Here is a 20,612-nt window from a genome sequence, read left to right on the forward strand (position 1 = left end):
GACAGCAAATGCAGGTTTCCTGACCTTGAAGTTTCTCAGATGAAAACCCCACATTATTTAAGGATTGCATGACCCACACATGATGAGGATTTAGGAGTCACTGCTTAACTGCCTCAGCACCCTGGTGGCACAGTGGTTAAGCCCTCAGCTGCTAATTTAAAGGTCAACAATTTGAACCCATCAGTCGTGATGTGGGAGACAGATGTGGCGTCTGTGAAGATTTACAGCCTTGGAAAGTCTGTGGCCAGTTCTCTGTGTTACTGAGTTGCTGTGGGTTGGCTCTGCAGTTTTACCTGACACCCACAGTATTTGAGCCTGGTCAGTGGGTTGTATGCAAAAAGATATGGGAGCATCCCCCTTGCCTGTGTTTTATTTATTGTTGGTATAACCCCAAAATGTGTAAATTCACAGAAAATCTAAATTAATAACCAAAACACATAGTTCAACTGAACACAGAACATGAATCTCTTGGCTTGTATTTCGTAAAGTAGGGGCCTGATCATCTCCTTAAAATTGGTAGGTGCACTTCACATTGCCTAGGACCATGGCCTGGCCTGGACATGAGGGTGTGGCACTGCCAGGAACCCCGAATCATTTGGAGGCCGAGAAGAGGGTCGAGTGCATCCCTGCATTGCCATCTGTCCTTAACCCCTGAGGAGACCTTAAGCTACCAAAATGCTGTCTGTCTCTAATGTGTGACCTGTGAACAAATAAGAAAAGATACATTTTGGGAGATGTTAATAGATTCCCTAAAGTCTTGTGATCCTAATAGAGTCACTGGTTTGGGAAAAACATTTTCTTGGTGAGCTACCTGAATGTAATATAAGCTTAGATTTTTGTTTGGTGGCGTTCTTTCTGTAAATGAAGAATGGTGGTAGGAAGTTTGTCTGCCTTCCAAGTTCTGACCAGCAAGGGCAGGAATCTTTGAGGCATGAATATTTACAAGTTCATATTAAGATAAATTATGAAAACCACATGGGCATCAGCCATTGTTAAAGCTCACTAGAGAAAGAGAGTCCGAAATGGCCTGCCTTCTTGGAAAGGGGCCACAGAGCTCTCTTCTGAGGACGTGATTTTTGCCAAATGTGATTTTGTCTGAAGATGGTCTACTGTGTCCTGATGTGTGCCTATCAGGACACTTGGTTTGTGCAGCCTGCAGTCTCTGAATTCTATTCTGTTGTCAGAGCGACATATCCAGACACTTATGTTTTAGTGCCGTTATTGACAAGTCAGCCTTAGAACTTTACCTGGAGTCTTATGTCAGAATATCAGTTGGCATCCTTCCCTACCTGTAGAAGTGATGACAGTCTGCTGAAAGTTACACTCATTCTTAGTCTAGTCTCTTTAGAGTTCTCTAGAAAGGCAGGAAAAACCCAAGACTGTTTTATATTACTGACCAAAAGAATTTACTAATACTCCTTTGGGTCAGTAGTATTTGGGGTTTTTTTCTTTGTTTGTTTGTTTTTAAGTATGCTGGTTGTAAGTTAACTCCTGGATGTTGTGTTACTATTATTTTACTTTTATTTAGAGGCAACACGGATAAAGACGATAATGCTGAGGACAAATTAGATGGCCTCCAGAAACAAGTGGTGAGTCAAATGTGCTGTATTAGTCATCCACACTGTCTTTAATATCAAGAAAGAAGCCTCCATGTTGGTAGTGGTTTTGGGGGAACTTAATCACAGTGATGTGATTGTTTTGAATTTCCCCAACATAATATTGTGAAAATTGTCCAACATACAGACTGTATTGCATTTTATTTATAATTAGTTTTTTTTTTTCAGGTACTTTGAAATAATGGTATGTTTCGAGACAATCATAGACTTAAATGCAATTTTAAGAAAGAATATAGCAAGTGCCTATGTACTCTTTACCTAATGTCCTCCGATGGTAAAATCTTATCACTATAGGACAAAGCCACAGCAGGATCTTTGCATTGATGCAGGCAAGACATAGAACCTTTTTGTCACCATATGAATCCCTCCTGGTCCTCTTTCCTCCCACTGCCACCTCCTCCTTAGCCCTGACCTCTGATCTATCTTCCCATTTCTGTAATTCTGCCATTTCAAGACTATTAGATAAATGGAAGCATACAGTATGTAGTCTCTAGAGATGGTTTGTATGTTTCCATGCAGCATAAGTCCATGGAAATTCATCCAAGTTGTTTGTATCAATGCTTCATTTCTTTTCCTTGCTGAGTGACATTCCCTGGTATGAATCTAGCACAAGTTATTCAATCATATACCCATTAAAGGAGATCTAGATTGCTTCCAGGTTTGGGATACTATGAATAAAGCCTCTGTAGCATTTGTGTGCAGGTTTCTGTGTAAGCACATGGCTTTCACTTCTATAGTGCAGATGTCCAGGAATATCATTGCTAGGTCATATGGTAGATGTCCTGCATATTGCAAACCAGTAAGCAGTTGACAACTAGCCAGAAGGTTGACAGTTCAAACCCATTCAGACGTGCCTTCAAAAACAGACCTGGCAATTTGTTTCTGAAACATCACAACCTTGAAAAACCTTGTAGAGCAATTCTACTTTACACTTATGGGGTTAACTATAAGTCAGAGTCAACTCAGCAGAAACAGTAACATCCATGATAGTTGCGTATTTCATTTGGTAAGAAACTACCAAACATCTGACAGGAGGGGCTGTGTTATTTTACATTACCATCAGCTGTAGATGAGAGATCTGGCTTCTCTGCATCCTCTCCAGCATTTGGTGGTAGTACGATTTTCTATTTGAGCCATTCTGATCGGTATGTGACTGTCTCATAGTGGCTTTAATTTGTATTTCCATAAGACTAATGCTGGTGTGGCTTTGTGAGATAAACATTGAACTGCTAACTCTTAAGGTCGGAGGTTCAAATCTAGCTCTGCAGGAGAGAGCTCAATGAGGCTTTCTGCTCCCGTAAATACTATCAGACAGATAGACAGGGTCGCTGTGAGTCATAATCAAATTACTCTCAGTGAGTTCGGTTTTTCTGGAGTGACTAATGATGTTGAATGGTTTATGTGCTAAAGTATGTCTTCAGATTCTTTGCCCATTTTCTAGCTGCATTGTATGTTTACTATTGATTTTTGAGAGTGCTCTATATTTTCCACATAATATAATTTGCAAATACTTTCTCTCACCATGTAGCTTTTCTTTCTGTGTTTCACATGGCCTTTCACAGAACAAAAGGATAGAGTCCAACTTAGTAATTTTTTATCCTTGTTTTCTGACCCCATAGCAACTCTGTATAGGGTTTCCAAGGAGAAACTGGTGAATTTGAATCACCGACTTTGCAGTTCAAACCTACTTTGCAATCCAGTGTATTAATCCACAGTGCCACACCAGGACTATTGAATTTTTTCACGAATCCTCCACAAAATAGTAGCAAACAGACTCCAACAGCATATTATAAAAGAGTCATACTCCAGGACCAAGAGGGATTTATTTCAAGACTGTGGAGATGGTTCAACATTGAAAGTCAGTCAACCTAAGATTAAAAACAGGAAAAAGAGCCACATGGTCTTCATCCCTATGCATGCAGAAAATAGCATCTGATAAAATCCAACGTTTCTCAATGAAAACCCTAAAAAAAACCCTGAAATAATGAATCAGTATTTTAGCGTAGTGGTTACGAATCGGGCTGCGAACCTTAAGGTCAGCGGTTCAAAACTACCAGCCGCTCCGCGGGAGAAAGATGAGGCTTTCTACTCCCGTAAAGATTTACACCCTCGGAAACCCTGTACAGGGTCGCTATGGGTCGGAACTGACTCGATGGCACTTAACAACAACAACAATTCCTCAATATAATTCAGGGCATGGAAAAGTCAACAACAGCCAACATTATACTTTATAGAGAAAGACTGAGAGCTTACATCCTTGAAATTGGGACCAAGGCATGCATTCCTACTGTTACCCCTTCTATACAACATTGTATCCAGGCTTCACTTTGAAGGTGTTCACATTAAAGTATATGTGCTTAGCTAAAAGCCTTTGCCACCTCTCGTCTGTCATACTATGATGGCTTGAGTGTTGCTGGAAGCTGTGCCATCTCTTATGCTTCAGACATGTTATCAAGAGGGACCAGGACATCAGCAAGAAAGAGGAAGACCCTAAACAAGATTGAGTGGCACAAGTGTAATCACAATTGTGAGGATGTTGCAGAACTGGGTAGTGTTTTGTTTTGTTGTGCATAGGTTCACTATGAGTCTAAACCAACTTCATAGCACCTAACAACAATAGCAGCAGTCTTTGATTGGGGGGGCTACAAGGAGAGCACTGAAGGATTTGTTAGAACCAGTAAAAATAGCCCACTTCTCACTGACGTTGTTTGGTTCCAAAGATCAGGTCATGATGTGAAAATTTTTGTGTATTACATTATTGCCAAAGCACTGAGAATCATGGCTTAGTCAAGTTGAAACGTAGCCAGTGGTATTCTCACCTCCATCTTGGCATTCTTGCCAGACATACATCATTAATGCATAAAATAGTCGGTAAGTATATTTTTAAATTATTGTCATAAATGTGAAGTATTAGAATTTTCTTGAGATGTGAAGAATAGGTACAGTAGAGGTAAACTCCTGGAGCTACATTTTATTTATTTTCAAAATTAATGTCTGTTACTTTTGCATTTTGAATCCTTAAAACCCATGCTATAGAATATAATAAACAGTGGACTGCTCCCTCGTTTTGAGGTGGACAGATTATAAACAGATGAAGCTTGATTTCTAATCCCAAGTTCGAAAATAGCAAATGCAGAGGAATCACCAGCATTCTGAACCAGACTTCTTGTACCTCAGGCTACCTTCCTCCCATCTGATACCTCCTGCACTCAAGACGCTGGCTGGGTGTTTCTTCATCCCATCTCTCTTTTCACGCAGATCAGCAGGCAGTGCTAAAGGAGCCCAGAACCAGACCCATTGCCCATTAAGTCGATCTCCATATCTAGAAGCCCTCTAGCTTGAGTTACTAGCGCTGAAATCCTGGTGGAAGCAGACTGCCACATCTTTCTCCCGCAGAATGGCTAGTACGTTGAACTGCCATCTTTTCTGTTAACAGTCAAGTGCTTAACCACCGCACTACCAGGATTCCTGAAAGCATTGTGTGAAGTGCTTTTATCAGCCTCCCTTAACAAATTGAACCCAGAAGATCACTGGGTGACACATGACTAAGGGCTAGACAACCAAAAGGTTGGTAGTGTTATTCCACCGAGAGGGTCCTTGGATAAAAATCCTGGGGTGATCTGCTTCTGAAAGGATACAGCCTTGAAACCCCTGTGAAGCACAGTTCTATTCTGCATACATTAGCCCACCATGAGCTGGGGTCTATTTGACAGCACCTGGTTTGGTTTCGGAGTATAGAGCAAGCATGTTTAATAGATTGCCAGGAGCTCAACCTTAAAGGGAACTCTTCTGCCCATCTCTCAGTGTTCTGTCCTCTCCACATCATTGTCATGAGGCCATCACAGTGGGTTTAGGTACTTTGAGGTGGCCACAAAGGAAAAAGGAGGAACTTAGTCCCTTTTGTGGAAACCCAGTTCATCATTGGGTAACATTTCCATGTACTGAAACAGAAATCTGCCTCTCATTTGGTTTCATGGGTTCCATCTAGTTCTCCCATTCCCAAACCCTGGTATGGCAAAGAACAAAGCTCATTCTTTCTTTTCTCTATGATAGAATTTTAAATTCTTAAAGGCATCTAGCTACTTAAATCTCTTTGCACATAAAATATCCCCAGTTTCTTTCACATTGTCTCCAGACCCACTCTGCTCTAGTGCTGTCTGGCACATACTCACGTTCTCTTGAAATGCAGCATTTCAAAGATTCTTACAATGTAAAGGTGGAAGGCACATATGAAATCAGCTGGTCTAGTTCCCTTCCTCCATAGTCTCTGCTTTAATGTTTTTCAATAGTACTTTTTATTGGTAAACAGTTATAGATCTCAGATGCAGCTGGATTTTGTGAACCTACATACAGAGACTAAAAAACAGTTTAAAAGCTTAGTTTGAGTTGAAATTGTGTGGGGCCTATAAATTAACTCTTTCTCTGTCAAATCTAGGATGTAGGGAGATTAGTGTTTATCTTTTCACAGAGATAGCAATAAGTACCGGCACTGCTTCCATTAATATATTAAGTGTGTCTTGTCCTCATTCTGCTACCGTTACTTCCGGTTACTTCCGGTTACTTCCGGTTACTACAGGTGACTGGTGCTGCGTCTCAGGCTATTCTTCTGTAAGTAAGAAGAAGTCATGGTCGAAAAGGGATCAGGGAAAGAACGGCTCACATAGGGACATTGACTACCTTGTAAGGAAAATTCAATGACTCTTGAGTTTTTTGGTGAGTGATGAAGTGTGGTAGCTTTTTCTTTAAAAAGAATTATTATGGTAAACACATAACACAGAAGGGGATTTCAAACAGTTCATGGAAAAATGGAATTAAAAGATAAAATTAAAAATTTGAACTTTTCAAAATACGCTCCATCAAGGTCGAGACACTTTAGTAAGTGATGATACCAGCCATTTAGTCCTTCCCTAAAGAAAAGAGTCTTGGAAATTTAACTATGTCAGTACAGTCTTGTCTTTAACTGAAGAAAAATGGGAGCCCTTTAAAGATTGCTTAAGATTAGGAAACACAAATACTCCAGAGCCAAATCATGACTGTAATGTGGATGCCTAATGATCCCATCAAACCTCTCGTATTTGATGAGAGGTATGAGCTGGAGCACTGTCCTGGTGGAGGACTCTTGGAGCTTTTCCAGGCATTTTCTGCTAAAGTTTCTCAAAACACTCATTACCAGATGTTACCGGGTTTTGACCCTCCAGAAATGCAGGAGTCAGCCTGCGCAAGGGGGTCTCCAGAGGCAGATGGGAATGAAAGCGGCAGGGGACTCAAGATGGTCAATCAAGAGTAACTTTATTACTTACAATACAGCTTTAAGTACAATCTTAGGCAGGAAGTGTATTTGGGCACCACAACAAAGCTAAAGTTTATTATTACTAGACAACAGTCAGGCACAAATATTTTCTCCTCATTATAGACTTCTCCCCCAGCCACCTGGTCAGTGTGTTCATTCCCATAAACTTTAGCATGCAAGGTTTTCCTTGCAGTTCTCATCAAGGCGTTTTCCTTGGTTTGAGAACCCGCCTCAGAATGGGCTTCACACACGTCCTCTTTCTCTTATACAGAAAGTCAACAAGAAAAATGCCTTGAGCATCCCCCAAAAAGTGTTGCTCTCTTTGTTTTGTCTGGACACCACTTCCACCTCTTGGTACCCTTTGATTTGTGGTTTGTCTTCAAGGTTGTACTGGTAAAGCCATATTTCATCTCCTACTACAAGTCTTTGAAGAAAGGTGTCAGGATCTTAATCCTGCTTCCATTGAAAGCTCAGCTCTTGTCTGCAGCTGATCTGGACACAGCGATTTTGCCACTGCATTGCTGCGAATTACTTAATATGTACCATTTAGCAATAGTACTTGTAATGTCCACCACATGACTGGATGGGATGGGGATTGGTCAATTCTGCCATCCTCCTGAGTTTTAAATGAGACCCTTATAAGTAGGAAGGGTGATCTCACTGCCATCAGGAAAGAAGTGCCAAGAATTGAGTGCATTTTCTGGACCCCAAGATCCCTGCTTATGGAACCTCTTCATTCCATAAGACAGCTGTGATACCAGAAGAGCAGCAGAGGAGTAACAGGCAAGTGGCAGCAAAAGAACCGAGAGCCAGAGCATTAAACAGCAGCAGGCTTTCTGGCTCAGAGAGACGGTAAAGCTGATTGTCTTCTAGCAAGAAGCTCACTTGTGGAGTGGGGTGCCTCTAGGCGCTCTCAACTGGGAATAGTAGATTTGCTGACCACCAGAACTAAAGATTGACACTTACTGCATAGTGGTGTGCTTTTGGGGCATCAATCAGCAGCACTATAGAAACTTTGTAACACTTGCTCCAGCAGAGCTGTGGCCAAGGGTCCACATGGCTAAGAGGCTAAGGACTAGAGAAAGGCTTGCCTGCAGGCATTGCTGAGAAGAGAGGTGCTCCTGACAGAAATAATTGTATCCTGAGATAGTTCTGATCTTTAATTATAACCTGATAATATCTGTAATAAACTCCATAAACCTGATTATTGTCTGTCAGTTCTGTGTGGCCATTGCAATGAATTTTCAAAGCAACAGAGAAGCAGAGAGTGCCTATGGGAGGGATGGTTAGTATGAGAATTAGTTTAGAAGGTTGGAGGACAGAGGCATGTCTGACCTCAGCCTCATAGGAATCGCCTTGGGCTGATGTTGAGTTGGATTTTCCATTTTCCTTTTGAAGTCAGAGATGGTCAGACATGGGCCCCATATCATTTTCATACATACCCATCAAGCAGAAAGTCTGATCCACTTGAATTTTTCCATTAGAGTTGTATACACTGAACCAATTTTGCTGTCTATATTGTTGGCTAGTTTCTGTTGTTAATCATCGGTCCTCATCATTTATTAGAGCATGAATAAGATTGTTTCCTAGCAAATGGATTTAGATGGTCTGCTGCTACAGGCTTCGTCTTCAGTGTCGTCTTATTGCTTTGTAAAATGAGTTACCCATTTACAAACTGCAGATTTCTTTGGGGCACTGTCTACGATGATTTCACCATTTCTTTAATGTTTGCTTTTGCTTCAATTCATGTTGTTCTACTAAGGACTCTTCAAACTGATGTCTTATTTATGCTTCTTAGTGTCTGAAACTAGATCCTGTTCAGATAGGTTATAATTAGTGAATACAAGTTTATTTTGGTGCAACAATTTTTTGAAATCAATGCATAGTTTTTTTTCATAATACACATTTTCTATGAACTTTTTAAAGACCCCTCACACACACATATGTGTATATCTATATGAAGCTTCAGAAAGTTTGTGGAAAGATTCCTCTATCTTTTAAATGCATTTTCCACACACTTTTTGAAGCCCCGTGTGTGTGTAAAATAAAACATTTGCCAGTTTGATAATGTGTCTAGCTTCTTTGACTTAGTTAATTGAGTTTTTTTGTTGTTGTTAGGTGCCATTGAGTTGACACTGACTCATAGCAACCCTGTGCACAACAGAATGAAACACTACCCGATCCTGGGCCAACCTCACAATTGTTGCTACACTTGAGCCCATTGCAACTGCCACTATACCTATCCATCTCATTGGGGATCTTCCTCTGTTTCTTCGACACTCCACTTTACCAAACATGGTATCCTTCCCCAGTGACTGGTCCCTCCTAACAATATGTTTAAAGAATGAGAGACGAAGTCTAGCCATCTTGGCTTCCAAGGAGCACTCTGACTGTACTTCTTCCAACCCAGATCTGTTTGTTCTTTTGGCAGTCATTGGTACTTTCAGAATTTGCCTCCAAGACCATGACTTAAATGTACCAATTCTTCTTACGGTCGTCCATATTCACTGTCCAACTTTGGCATGCATGTGACGTTATTGAAAATACCATGGCTTGGGTCATGTGCACCTTAGTCCTCAACTGACATCTTTGCTCCTCAACACTTTTTAGAGCTTTTGGGCAGCATATTTGCCTAATTGCAATATGTCATTTGATCTCTTGACTGCTGCTTCTATGAGTATTGATGGTTGATCTGAGCAAAATGACGTCTTTTGAAAACTTCAGTCTTTTCTCCATATATATGGATGTTATTAATTGGTGCAGTGGTGAGATTTTTGTTTTCTTTACATTGAGATACAACCCATACGAAAGGCTGTGGTATTGCATCTTCATCAGTATTTTAAGTCCTCTTCCCTTTCAGCGAGCAAGATTGTTAATGCTTCGTTTTTCTTACATATAATCCAGCTTCTCAAATTATGTATTCAGTACACAGATTGAATAAGCATGGTGAAAGAATACAACCCTGGCACACACTTTTCCTGATTTTAAACCATTCATTGTTTCCTTGTTCTGTTTGAACAGCTGCCTCTTGGTCTGTGTACAGGTTCCTCATGAGCACAACTGAATGATGCAGAATGCTCATAGGTCACAATGTTGTCCATAGCTTGTCATGTCCCACACAATGGAAAGCCTTTGCATAGTCAATCAAGCACAGGTAAATATCTTTCTGGTACTCTCTGCTTTCATCCAAGATCCATGTGACATCAGCAGTGATATATATCCCTTGTTCCACATCCTCTTCTGAATCCAACTTGAACCTCTGGAAGTTCTCTGTCAATGTATGGTTGCAGCCATTTTTGTATTATCTTTAATAAAACTTTACTCATATGGGATATCAGCAATATTATCCGGTGGTTTCCACATGCCATTGGGTCACCTCTCTTTGGAATGAGCACAGATACGGATTTCTTCCAGTCAGTTGGCCATGTAGTTGTCTTCCAGTGCCGTATCAGTTTGTTGAAAGATTTGAATTTGTATTCCGTCTATTGCTGGTGCCTTGTACTTTGCATATACCTTCAGTGCATCTTGAACTTCTTCCTGCAGTATCATTGGCTCTTGATCATATACTACCTCTTGAAATGGTTGAACATCGACCATTTCTTTTTGGTACAGTGACTCTGTGTATTCCTTCCATCTTCTTTTGATGCTTCCTGCATCATTCAGTATGTTGCCCATTGTTGTTGTTAAGTGCCATCGAGTCAGTTCCGACCCATAGAGACCCTGTACAGGGTTTCCGAGGGTGTAAATCTTTACGGGAGTAGAACGCCTCATCTTTCTCCCGCGGAGCAGCTGGTAGTTTCGAACCGCTGACCTTAGAGTTCGCAGCCCGATTTGTAACCACTACGATACCAGAGCTCCTATGTTGCCCATAGAATCCTTCAACATCTCAAATCAAGGCTTGAATTTTTTCCTCAGTTCCCTCAGCTTGAGAAATGCTGAGTGTCTTATTCCTTTTTGGTTTTCTGACTCCAGGTCTTTGCACATTTCGTTATGATATTTGACTTTGTCTTTTTGAACTGCCTTTTGAAATTTTTTGTGCAGCTTGTGTACCTCCTCCTCACTTCTTCCATATGCTTTAGCATCTCTACACTGGAGAGCAAGTTTCAGAATCTATTAATCCATTTTGGTCTTTTCTTTCTTGTCTTCTTAATGGCTTTTTGCTTGCTTCTTGTATGATCTTGACGTCATCCCACAACTCTTCTGGTCTTTAGTCTCTATTGTTTAATGTGTCAAATCTGTTCTTCAGATGATCTCTAAATTCAAGTGGAATATATCCAAGGTCATATTTTGGCTCTTGTGGACTTGTTTTAATTTTCTTCAACTTCAGCCTGAAGTTGCATCTAAGCAACTAATGGTCTGTACCACAGTCTGTCCCTGGACTTGTTTTGGCTGGTGGTACGGAGTTTTTCCCACTATCTTTTTCCACAGGTGTTATTAGTTTGATTTCTGTGTATTCCATCTGCTGAGGGCCATGTGTGTAGTTGTCTAATATGTTGCTTTAAAAAGGTATTTGCAATGAAGAAGTCATTGGTCTTTCAAAATTCTATCATGCAGTCTCCTTCATTGTTTCTATCACCAAGGCCATGTTTTCCAATTACTGATCCTTCCTCTTTGCATTCCAGTCGTCAGTAATTATCAATACATCTTGATTGTATGTTCGATCAATTTCAGACTGAAGAGGTTGATAGACTTCTTCAATTTCATCATGACTGGCTTTAGTGATTGGTGCATAAATTTATATTATAGTGGTATTGACTGGTCTTCCTTGTAGGTAGATGGGTATTATCCTATCACAGACAGCGTTGTACTTCAAGACAGATCTTGAACAGATTTCTGTTAGAAGAAACACAGCTAGAAGGTTCTTTAGAAGCAGGATTGATGAGATACTGTCTCATATACTTTGGACATGATTTCAGGAGGGACCAATCCCTGGAGAAAGGCATTCTTGGTAAAGTAAAGGGTCAGTGAAAGAGAGGAAGACCCGCATCAAGATGTACTGGCACAATGGTTGCAACAATGGGCTGAAACATAACCATTCTGAGGATGGCACAGGATCCGGCAGTGTTTCGTTTTGTTGTATGTAGGGACACTGTGTATCAGAACCAACTCAGTAGTACCTAAAAACAGTCCCTGAACCGTGCAACAGTTCCTGGTACTAATGAGACACTTGTTCATTGTTTGCTGTTAGAAGACAATCCTCACCTGTGGTGTTTACTCCAGGGCTTTGTAAAACATGGCAGAAATTCCCCTTGTCTTCAGGTCCCAATGGATGTCTGTCTGTACTGCCACCCCAAGATCAAATAGCATATTGTTATTGTTGTTAAGTGCTGTGGAGTCGATTCCAACCCATAGTGACCCTGTATAGGGTTTCCGAGGAGCAGCTGGTGAGCTTGAACCGCCGATCTTGCAGTTCAAATGGCTTTGCAGTCTGGAGCATTGACCCACAGCACCACACCAGGACTCCAAATAGCATATTAGAAGACATCATATATCAGTACAGTATATATTAGGAGTACGCATGGTGTCCAGGGCACATCAGCCAGGGCACAAACAGCTGTAAGCAAGGGAGACTGGACCTTCTGTTTTCAGATGAGGAAATTGAGTCCCCCAACCCAGAGGGAAAGTGATTTAGAGAGAACTAAGTTACTTCTACTTACTAACAGTTAACTTGTGGGTTCAAGGTATTAGGGTATTCACATTTAAAGGAATATGATATCTCTGGAACCAGACTTCCACATTCCACAGACTATAAAACACTTTTCAATGTGGAAAGATATATACTTGTAAAATTCACTGTTCTAGGGATCTTCGTAAATAATGTGGTGATACTAAGAAATGTTTTCTGTGGAAGGAAAATTGGTAAGTCATAGGTTATTTTCTGTTTGCTTTTTAACATAATAGACAGGGTGAGGGGTAGTATATTTAAGTGCTATTTCAAAATGGTAGAATTTGTTTAGAAATAAACACATACTTCTCTGGCCAATTGATTTTTAAAAAGGGTGCCAACTCCCCACCCCCCAAAAAAAAGATAATAGAAGCAAATCCTGTTGAATGATGATGCACATAGGAGACTGTGATCATTGCAGTGAAACGATGGTGTAAAGCTGATGTTCTCCCATGTAAACTATCACTCAGTTCACAATAAAAACTTTAAGACAAAAAAAAGGGGGGGGTTGCCAACTCCATTTGATGGAGGAAAGAATAGTTTCTTTGGAAATGGTGTTGGGACAACTAGATTTTCGCACAGAAGAATGAAGTTGACTCCTACCTCATACATATAAAATTAACTCAAATGGATATTAAAGCTTAAATTTTTGAAAGTCTTAAGAGGAAATGCTTTAGGACCTTCTATTTGACAATGGATTCTGAAATACGACACTAAAAACACAAGCAACAAAAGGAAAAGTAAATTGGATTTTATCAAAATAAAAACATGTGCATCCAAAGACATTAGCAAGATAGTAAAAAGATGCCTAGCAATCAGAGAAGGTATCAATATATAAGGAGTTCACCCAACTCAACAAGACAACCCAATTAAGAAATGGATAAGGGACTTATTTTTCCAAAGAAGATATGAATTGTTAATAAGCTAATCAAAAGATGCTCATCATTATTAGTCATCGGTCATTGTTATGTGCTATGGATTCAGTTCCAAGTCATCGCAATCCATATAGGATTTCCAAGGAGCAGCTGGTGGTTTTGAATTCCCAACCTATGGTTAGCAGTCCAGTACTTACTCTAGAGCACCACACCAGGATTCCCATTGGTCATTGGGCAATTAAAAATCAAAACCACAATGAGCTACCACTAAGCATGTTCACTAGTATGGTTATTATCAAAACAACATACATGATAAAACTGAATAACAAGTATTCACAAGGATGTGGATTAATTTGAACTCTTGTCTGTTGCTGATGAGAATGTAAAATGGTACAGTCTCTGAAAAACAGTTTGGCAGTTCCTCAGAAAGTTAAAGAATCATCATACGACCAAGAGAATTGAAAGCAGGGACACAAATAGATACTTGTACATCCTTGTTTATTGAAGCATCATTCTCAGTAGCCAAAAGGGGGAAATAACCTATGTGTCCATCAACAGGTGGCTGGATCAACAAAAATGTGGTACATACTATGAAATATTACTGAAGTAAAGTTCCAATACATTGCTATTACATGACTGAACCTTAAAAACATGCAGAAGAAATTCAGTCAGTCACAAAAGAAACAGTATTATGTGATCCCATTTATGTGACCTATCTAGAATAGGCAAATGCATAGACACAAAAGTGAATTAGTTAATTAGTGCTCAGAGCTATGGGAAAGGAGGAATGAGGAATTATTGCTTGATGGGTGATGGTATCTGTTTGGGGTGACTAAAAGTATGTTGTTGTTAGTGCCATCGAGTTGATTCCAACTCACAGACTCTCTGTATAGGGTTTCTAAGGAGCAACTGGTATGTTTGAACTGCAGACCTTGTAATTAGCACCAGGACTTCATACATACATATATTATATTCATGATAAAATTACACACACAAAATGGTACAACAGGTCAATCCCAGATGTCCTCTCCATGTGGCACTGTAGGATAAGTACTTGCAAGGTTGGTTTGAACTGCAAGGTCAGCAGTTCAAGCTCACCAGCCATTCCTCAGAAACCCTAACCAGGGTCACTATGAGTCAGAGTCAACTCGATGGCACTTAACAGCAAGTTGTCTTAGGCTGGGTTCCCTAGAGAAGCAGAATCAGTGAAATTTATATATGTATATATAAAAAAGAGATTTGTATCAAAGTAATGGCTCACACAGTTGTAGAGGTGGGTCAGATGAACCAATTGGTAGGCTGCTGATGACACCCAAGATCATCAGGCAATAGAGCAGGCCAGCGGCTAAAGTCAAAGAACCAGAGTTCAATGATGAACCACATGTAGGATCTAGACCGGCAGAAAGCAAGCACATTTTGCCCAAGTGTCTAGTATATTTGAAGCAGGCAACACCCTGAAAGAAGCTTCCTTTTAATTGATGACCTGTTCACAGCAGAGCTCCTCATGGGGGAATAACTAAGTACACCCTAACTGCCAAATTACCGAGAGTCCTGGTCCAGTCAAGTTGACACAAAACCATAACCATCACATTAGTTTCTGAACTGTGTGTTCCAGTCCAGGGGACAGGAGAGATTTTCTATACAGGACCAGAGAGTGAACGTCTGAGGCTGGGGGCCACATACAGTCTGTGCTACAAATTTTTCTTCTTTTAAAGAATGTTTTGAAAGTATAAAAACAGTTTTTAGCTTGAGGGCTGTAGCTTGCTAACACTTGTTGTCTTCTGACCCTCTGCTCTAACTGCCCAAAGTCTTTACTCCTGGGGAGGTTCATGCCATCATCTATGTCAAAGATGGAATAAAACAGTAAGTTTTCATTTTTTAAATGCAGTCCAATTTTAAAAGTAGCCATCTATCTGCTCCCTGTCCCATACTTCCATGTATCTTATATTTTAAAGGCACTTTTAAAGTTCTGTTCCTGAGCCCAATAAAGGAATCATTGAAGGAATCGTTAGTGCCAATCTGAGCAATACTCCAGCTTGATTAAGAGCTGTGCCTGTGATCGTACTCCTGAGTCTCTTGGAACCTCAGATTATGATTTTAATTTTAATTTTAATTTTAAATCCTGGGGTTTTACACCATCGGGTCTCATGTCTGGAGCAGTCATGTTTTATGAAAACAGCATCTGTTGCTGTGAAGTTAGCGAACCATAACGAACACGAGTATGCACTTGTTCTCAGCAAAAAATAACCAAAAATGCAGGCACAGTCTTTGTGAAATAGCTGTGTTAAACTGCAAGTGACCATGGTAAAGCAAACATTGAAATACACAGTTATAATAGTGCTTGTGAAACTAATTACCAGGGGGAGAGCATGCCAGTTCATCATTCTTGAAGCAAAACCATTCCCCACAGTTAGAGGAACAAATATTTGCTTTAAATAAGCTGCTTTCCGGATGCTTAAAACAGTGTGTAAGTAAACAGCATTTTCCCGAAACAGTCTCTGTCTTACAAGGAGCCCTAATGATGCTGTAGTATAAGCACTAGACTGCTGCCTGACGGGTTGGCGTTTCAAACCCCCCAGCCATTCTTAGAAACCCTCTCCAGGGTCACTATGAGTTGGAACCAACTTGACGATACACACCAACAGCAGCCACTCCCTGGTAGAAAGACAAGGCTTTCTGCTCCGGTAAAGATTGACAGCCTCGGAAACCAGTCAGGGTCACTGTGAGTTGGAATGGACTCGGTGGCAGTGGACTGGTTTTGGTTTTCGTCGCTGCCTTATAAGGAGTCCTGGTAGTGAATGCAGTGGTTACGCTGTCAGCTGCTAACTGAAAGGTGGGTATTGTGAACCCACCAGTTGCTCCGTGGGAGAAAGATGTGGCCGTCTCACTTTGTCAAGGTTATGGCCTTCAGAGCCCTAGGGGGCAGTTCCCTGTCCTTCAGGGTTGCTGTGGTCAGAATTGACAGGGCAGTGGCTTTGGTCTCTGCCCTGGAAGTGTTCATGGACAGGAACAGTCAGCTGCATGCCCACTTCTCGTGTAGAGTTGTGTGAGCTGGTGTCTTCCTCGCTGCAGTTCCACTGATGGCGTGGCTTCCTTTGTCCCCAGGAGAGTTCCAGCGATGGAGGAGATGGCATGTTTGGTGAAAAGAAGGATGACAGCCGGGCAGGTGAGACTGTGTCCTGAAGGCAAAGCAAAGTAAGGTCCCAGTTTGTGGTTTCCCTGGAGTTAATGTGTAGTGAAAATGCTGTTTTTTAAGGAGGCTCTTTTAAAAAAGCAAATAAGTTGGCCCTCATCAAACTCCCCTGGAGTCAAACCTGGGGCTTCACATGGCTTTGGCAGGCTTCCTCTAGACTGACATGCAAAAGTGAGTTAAATAATAACATCTTATGTTAGGATGGGGTCTAAGAGAGAAAAAGGAAATGTAATTTCATTGATTTTGTTGTTTGGGTGGGGCTCCTCCCCCACTCCCAAATTCAAACTTCGGCAGTTGGAAGGACTGGCTCCACAAAAGCTCACAGTACTGTGTGGTGACGTCAACAGGGGGTCTGCTCAGTCCTGTACTTCACAACAAAGTCCTGACATCAGTTCTGCCCCTCAGGAAGGTATGTTTGTATTTGAGAGAGAGAACAAGCCAACCACAACATAGAACTGTTCGTGCAGTAAAAAGACAGACCTTCCAGCCCTGTCCAGCATCTGAGCCAATGATTAAACAGTACCTACTGTTACGTTACTAAGACAGCTTTGTTTAAACAAACAAGAAAAAATAAAACCAGGCACCTTTATTTAGTTCTGTTTGTAAATCCTAATATCCTCACTGATGTTTGAAGCCCAGGATGGCTCCGACCCAGACAAATCGCCCTGGCCAGTTTCCTCCGCTCTCACAGCTCGTCTCCGACGTCTGGTCACCGTCTACCAGCGCTGCAACCGCAAAGAACCCTGCCGGCCTGAAATTCTGGGCTCAGGTAACCAAGGATACTGGGTCCAGGAAGAGATGTTCAGGAGAACCTCAGAGATGGATCTCATCAATAAGGAAGCCCAAAAGAGGTAAAAAAAACCAGTGGCCCAAAGGGCATAATGAGCTGCTGTAAGTGTGTCCTGCGCCTGCACCTGCACCTGCATCTGCATGCTTGTCTTTTCCAGAAAACCTTCTAAATGGCCCCTCTTAAAGCAGCAGTTCTTCAGACCCTTTGCCACTGGAGCTAGGGCAGATCCTGTAAGTTGTAGGGCACAGTCCTCCAGATTCACAAGTCTTCCTCAGACTCTAGACGCCAGCTGCGAGTCACTAGTTCCCGCTACCCCCTCAGGATGCCAGGTCCCCAGGACCCCTCTCTTCTGACCTGCTGGATGTTCCTATTGCCCCCTTGGATTCACTAGAATGACTGCCAGAGCTCAGAAAAGCATTGTACATACTGTTATGGCTGTGTAAGTGTAGCTGAAATGATACAGATGAAGAGTCGCATAGGTTGAGACTTGGGAGGTTTCCCCAATGCCAGGCCCAAGGGATATGGAAGCCCACTGTGCTAGCTGGTAAAGATAACAAAATCTTAAGTTGATAGCTGGAAGGCAGCTGCATTGTGCTCTTATGTGAAGTTAAGCTGCCTCTTTAATGAAATACAACCTCCAAATGTCACAGTGTTCTTGGTGGGGTCTGAGAACACTCTCTTTTTTACAGTTCTCTTTGTGATTTCCCAAGTTGACCCTCTTTTCAAGGTTGGACCCCAGTCTCTGGGGATGTGTTTAAGAACATCACAGAGGTGTATTTCAAACCATTTCATAACCCACATGTCTTTCACAAGTCCTTATCAAGTCTTTAAGAGCAAGAAAATAAAATGGAATAAAATTCATTGCCATCTAGTCAATTCCAACTCATAGCAACCCAGTAGGGCAGTGGAACTAGCCCATTGGATTTCCAAGGCTGTAGTTTTTACAGAAGACTCCCATGTCCTTATCTCATGGCACAGCTGGTGGATTCAAACCACAGACCTTTCCGTTAGTGGACAAAACGTATAACCCCTGTACCACTAGGGTGCTTAAAAGTAAGTAAACCAAAACCAAACCTACTGCTGACAAGTGGATTCTGACTCACAGCGACCCTATAGGACAGAAGCAAATTGGTCCTTGTTAATGTTAAGAGCCCTGGAGTCAATTCCAAATAATAGCTACTCTGTATAAGGTTTCTGAGGAACAAATGGTGGGTTTGAACTGCTGACTTTGGGCTTCACAGTCCAGTGCTGATGCTACAGCACCACACCACGAGTCCAGGAATGTTTTTCTTATTTGGAGTAGCTAGTGGGTTTGAACTGCTGACCTGTGGCTAGCAGCCCAATTCTTCACATGGACTCTTTTTAAGAGCAATAAGTGCCATAGAATGTGAGCTCATAATGAAGGTATAAATTATCAGGAGTTATGTGCCCTTCTGAGACGTGAGCTAAAATACCTTTGGAAGGTTTGCACAAGCTAGGAAGGCCACCCGAAAACATAAATGAAACTGCCGTTCTTTTGAATCTTTATATCCCTCCATTTCTCTGATGTAGCTTCAAGTGAATTAAGAGAAAAACATGTTTCAAATTCAATTATTTCTGTGTACTCCTTCTTACTTTATGAAATTTGGTTTTCAGGAAAAAATGACTTTGTGAAATTTGGTGATTCATGGAAAATATGTCTTGCTTCTTTCACACCTCCAAAGAAAAGAACCAGACCCCCTTCTTGGCTTCCAAGTCACCCACTGATCTCTTCTCCCACTTCCTCACTGCTAGTCTCTGTCTGGTCTTACACAGTACCACACCCAAGAAGCCTTAGAAGGCTCCAGGTGGTAGACACTAGTAATCTGCTTCCTTTCAGTCATTGTCTCAGCCCTGTATGAAATTAAGTTTGTATTCCAGAGAAGCTCGTTGATATGGGCAGCCTAGGAAATATACATACAGAAGGATTCCCTCTTCTGTAAACTGAAGATGTTGAATTGAATAGTGTGCAAGATCTTTCCAGGATTAGGTGATTCTGTGTTGCCATCCAGGGGAGCAATTCAGTAAAATCCAGAGAACCCTCCGGGAACTGAGCTTTATGGGACTGCTTTGTTGTTTCCAGGTGTCATGAGTTTCCTTCTTTGTCTCTCAAGGTATAGTCTCATTTTAGTGGAACATACTTGTGTTTTCCTTCTTTGACAAGTCCTAGCTTTTGTGGGTTTTACTATATTTTAAATTGTGACTTACCATGAGAGGAAATTAAGTAGGTCATTTGTAAATTGATGAATCATGAAATCAAGTATGTGCTCATGGTTTAGAAACAGGGCAGTAAATGGTCTGAAGAAAAAGCTGAGAAATTTTAATGTGGTTATCTTTTGGGGAGTAGAATAAGAGGCTTGTTTTCATTATAAGCCTGTCAGCATAACTTAACTTAAAAATCATAAAGCAGATAGATAAGCTCTGTCTGCTTCCTTGACTTCATCATGAGCTCGATAAGTAATTGACTTGTAAACAACAGAAAATACAGCTCACTCTCTTCTCCCTTTCTGATTACATCTCAAGGTGGACTAGGAGAGAGCACGCAGACTTCTACAGAACAGTGTCTTCCTTTGGTGTTGTTTACGACCAAGAAAAGAAAACCTTTGACTGGACGCAGTTCCGAATCATTTCCCGTTTGGACAAGAAGTCAGATGAGAGCTTGGAACAGTATTTTTATAGTTTTGTGGCCATGTGCCGGAATGTCTGTCATCTGCCTGCGTGGAAAGATGGTGGTAAGAAAAACTCTGTCAGTAGATCACAGATGAGCTAAGGAAAGAACGTGGTTATTTTCACGTTATAGAGAAACGTTAGGTATCACTAGCAGTGGACTGTACCTGAGGTATTCAAGTAAAGACAAGTTTTTAGGAATTGTAGGTTTTTACAAATTCATGAACTCCTAGTAGAGTCCACCCTGGTGCATCTTTTTCAAAATGATGTCATTCCAACAAACATTGAAATCCAGATTAAAACTTCACAATTATGTTGAGATACTAATATTTTGGGGTCCTGGTGTGGCACTGCAGGATAAGCACTGGACTTCTAACCCTATGGTTGGCAATTCAAACCCACCAGCCACTCTGTGGAAACCCTAAACAGGATCACTGAGTTGGAACCGTCTCCATTGCAACTAACTACAGCATATGTATAGTACCTAGTGTAGGGGGT

The 20,612-nt window shown here is 41.2% G+C and overlaps 1 protein-coding gene across 1 annotated transcript in view; it reads left to right on the forward strand.

The window, feature by feature from the left end:
• The window catches only part of CHD6 (chromodomain helicase DNA binding protein 6), a 343,529-nt gene that overhangs the window by 301,818 nt on the left and 21,099 nt on the right, over positions 1-20,612 (forward strand). The window contains exons 27-30 of the mRNA XM_006839290.1: positions 1,529-1,589; positions 16,552-16,612; positions 17,274-17,490; positions 19,971-20,179. Of these exons, the coding sequence (XP_006839353.1) occupies positions 1,529-1,589; positions 16,552-16,612; positions 17,274-17,490; positions 19,971-20,179 (548 nt within the window). The remainder of the gene's footprint in view (positions 1-1,528; positions 1,590-16,551; positions 16,613-17,273; positions 17,491-19,970; positions 20,180-20,612) is intronic.

Source organism: Chrysochloris asiatica, unplaced genomic scaffold (genome assembly GCF_000296735.1).
Source record: "Chrysochloris asiatica unplaced genomic scaffold, ChrAsi1.0 scaffold00023, whole genome shotgun sequence".
Lineage (NCBI taxonomy): Eukaryota > Metazoa > Chordata > Mammalia > Afrosoricida > Chrysochloridae > Chrysochloris > Chrysochloris asiatica.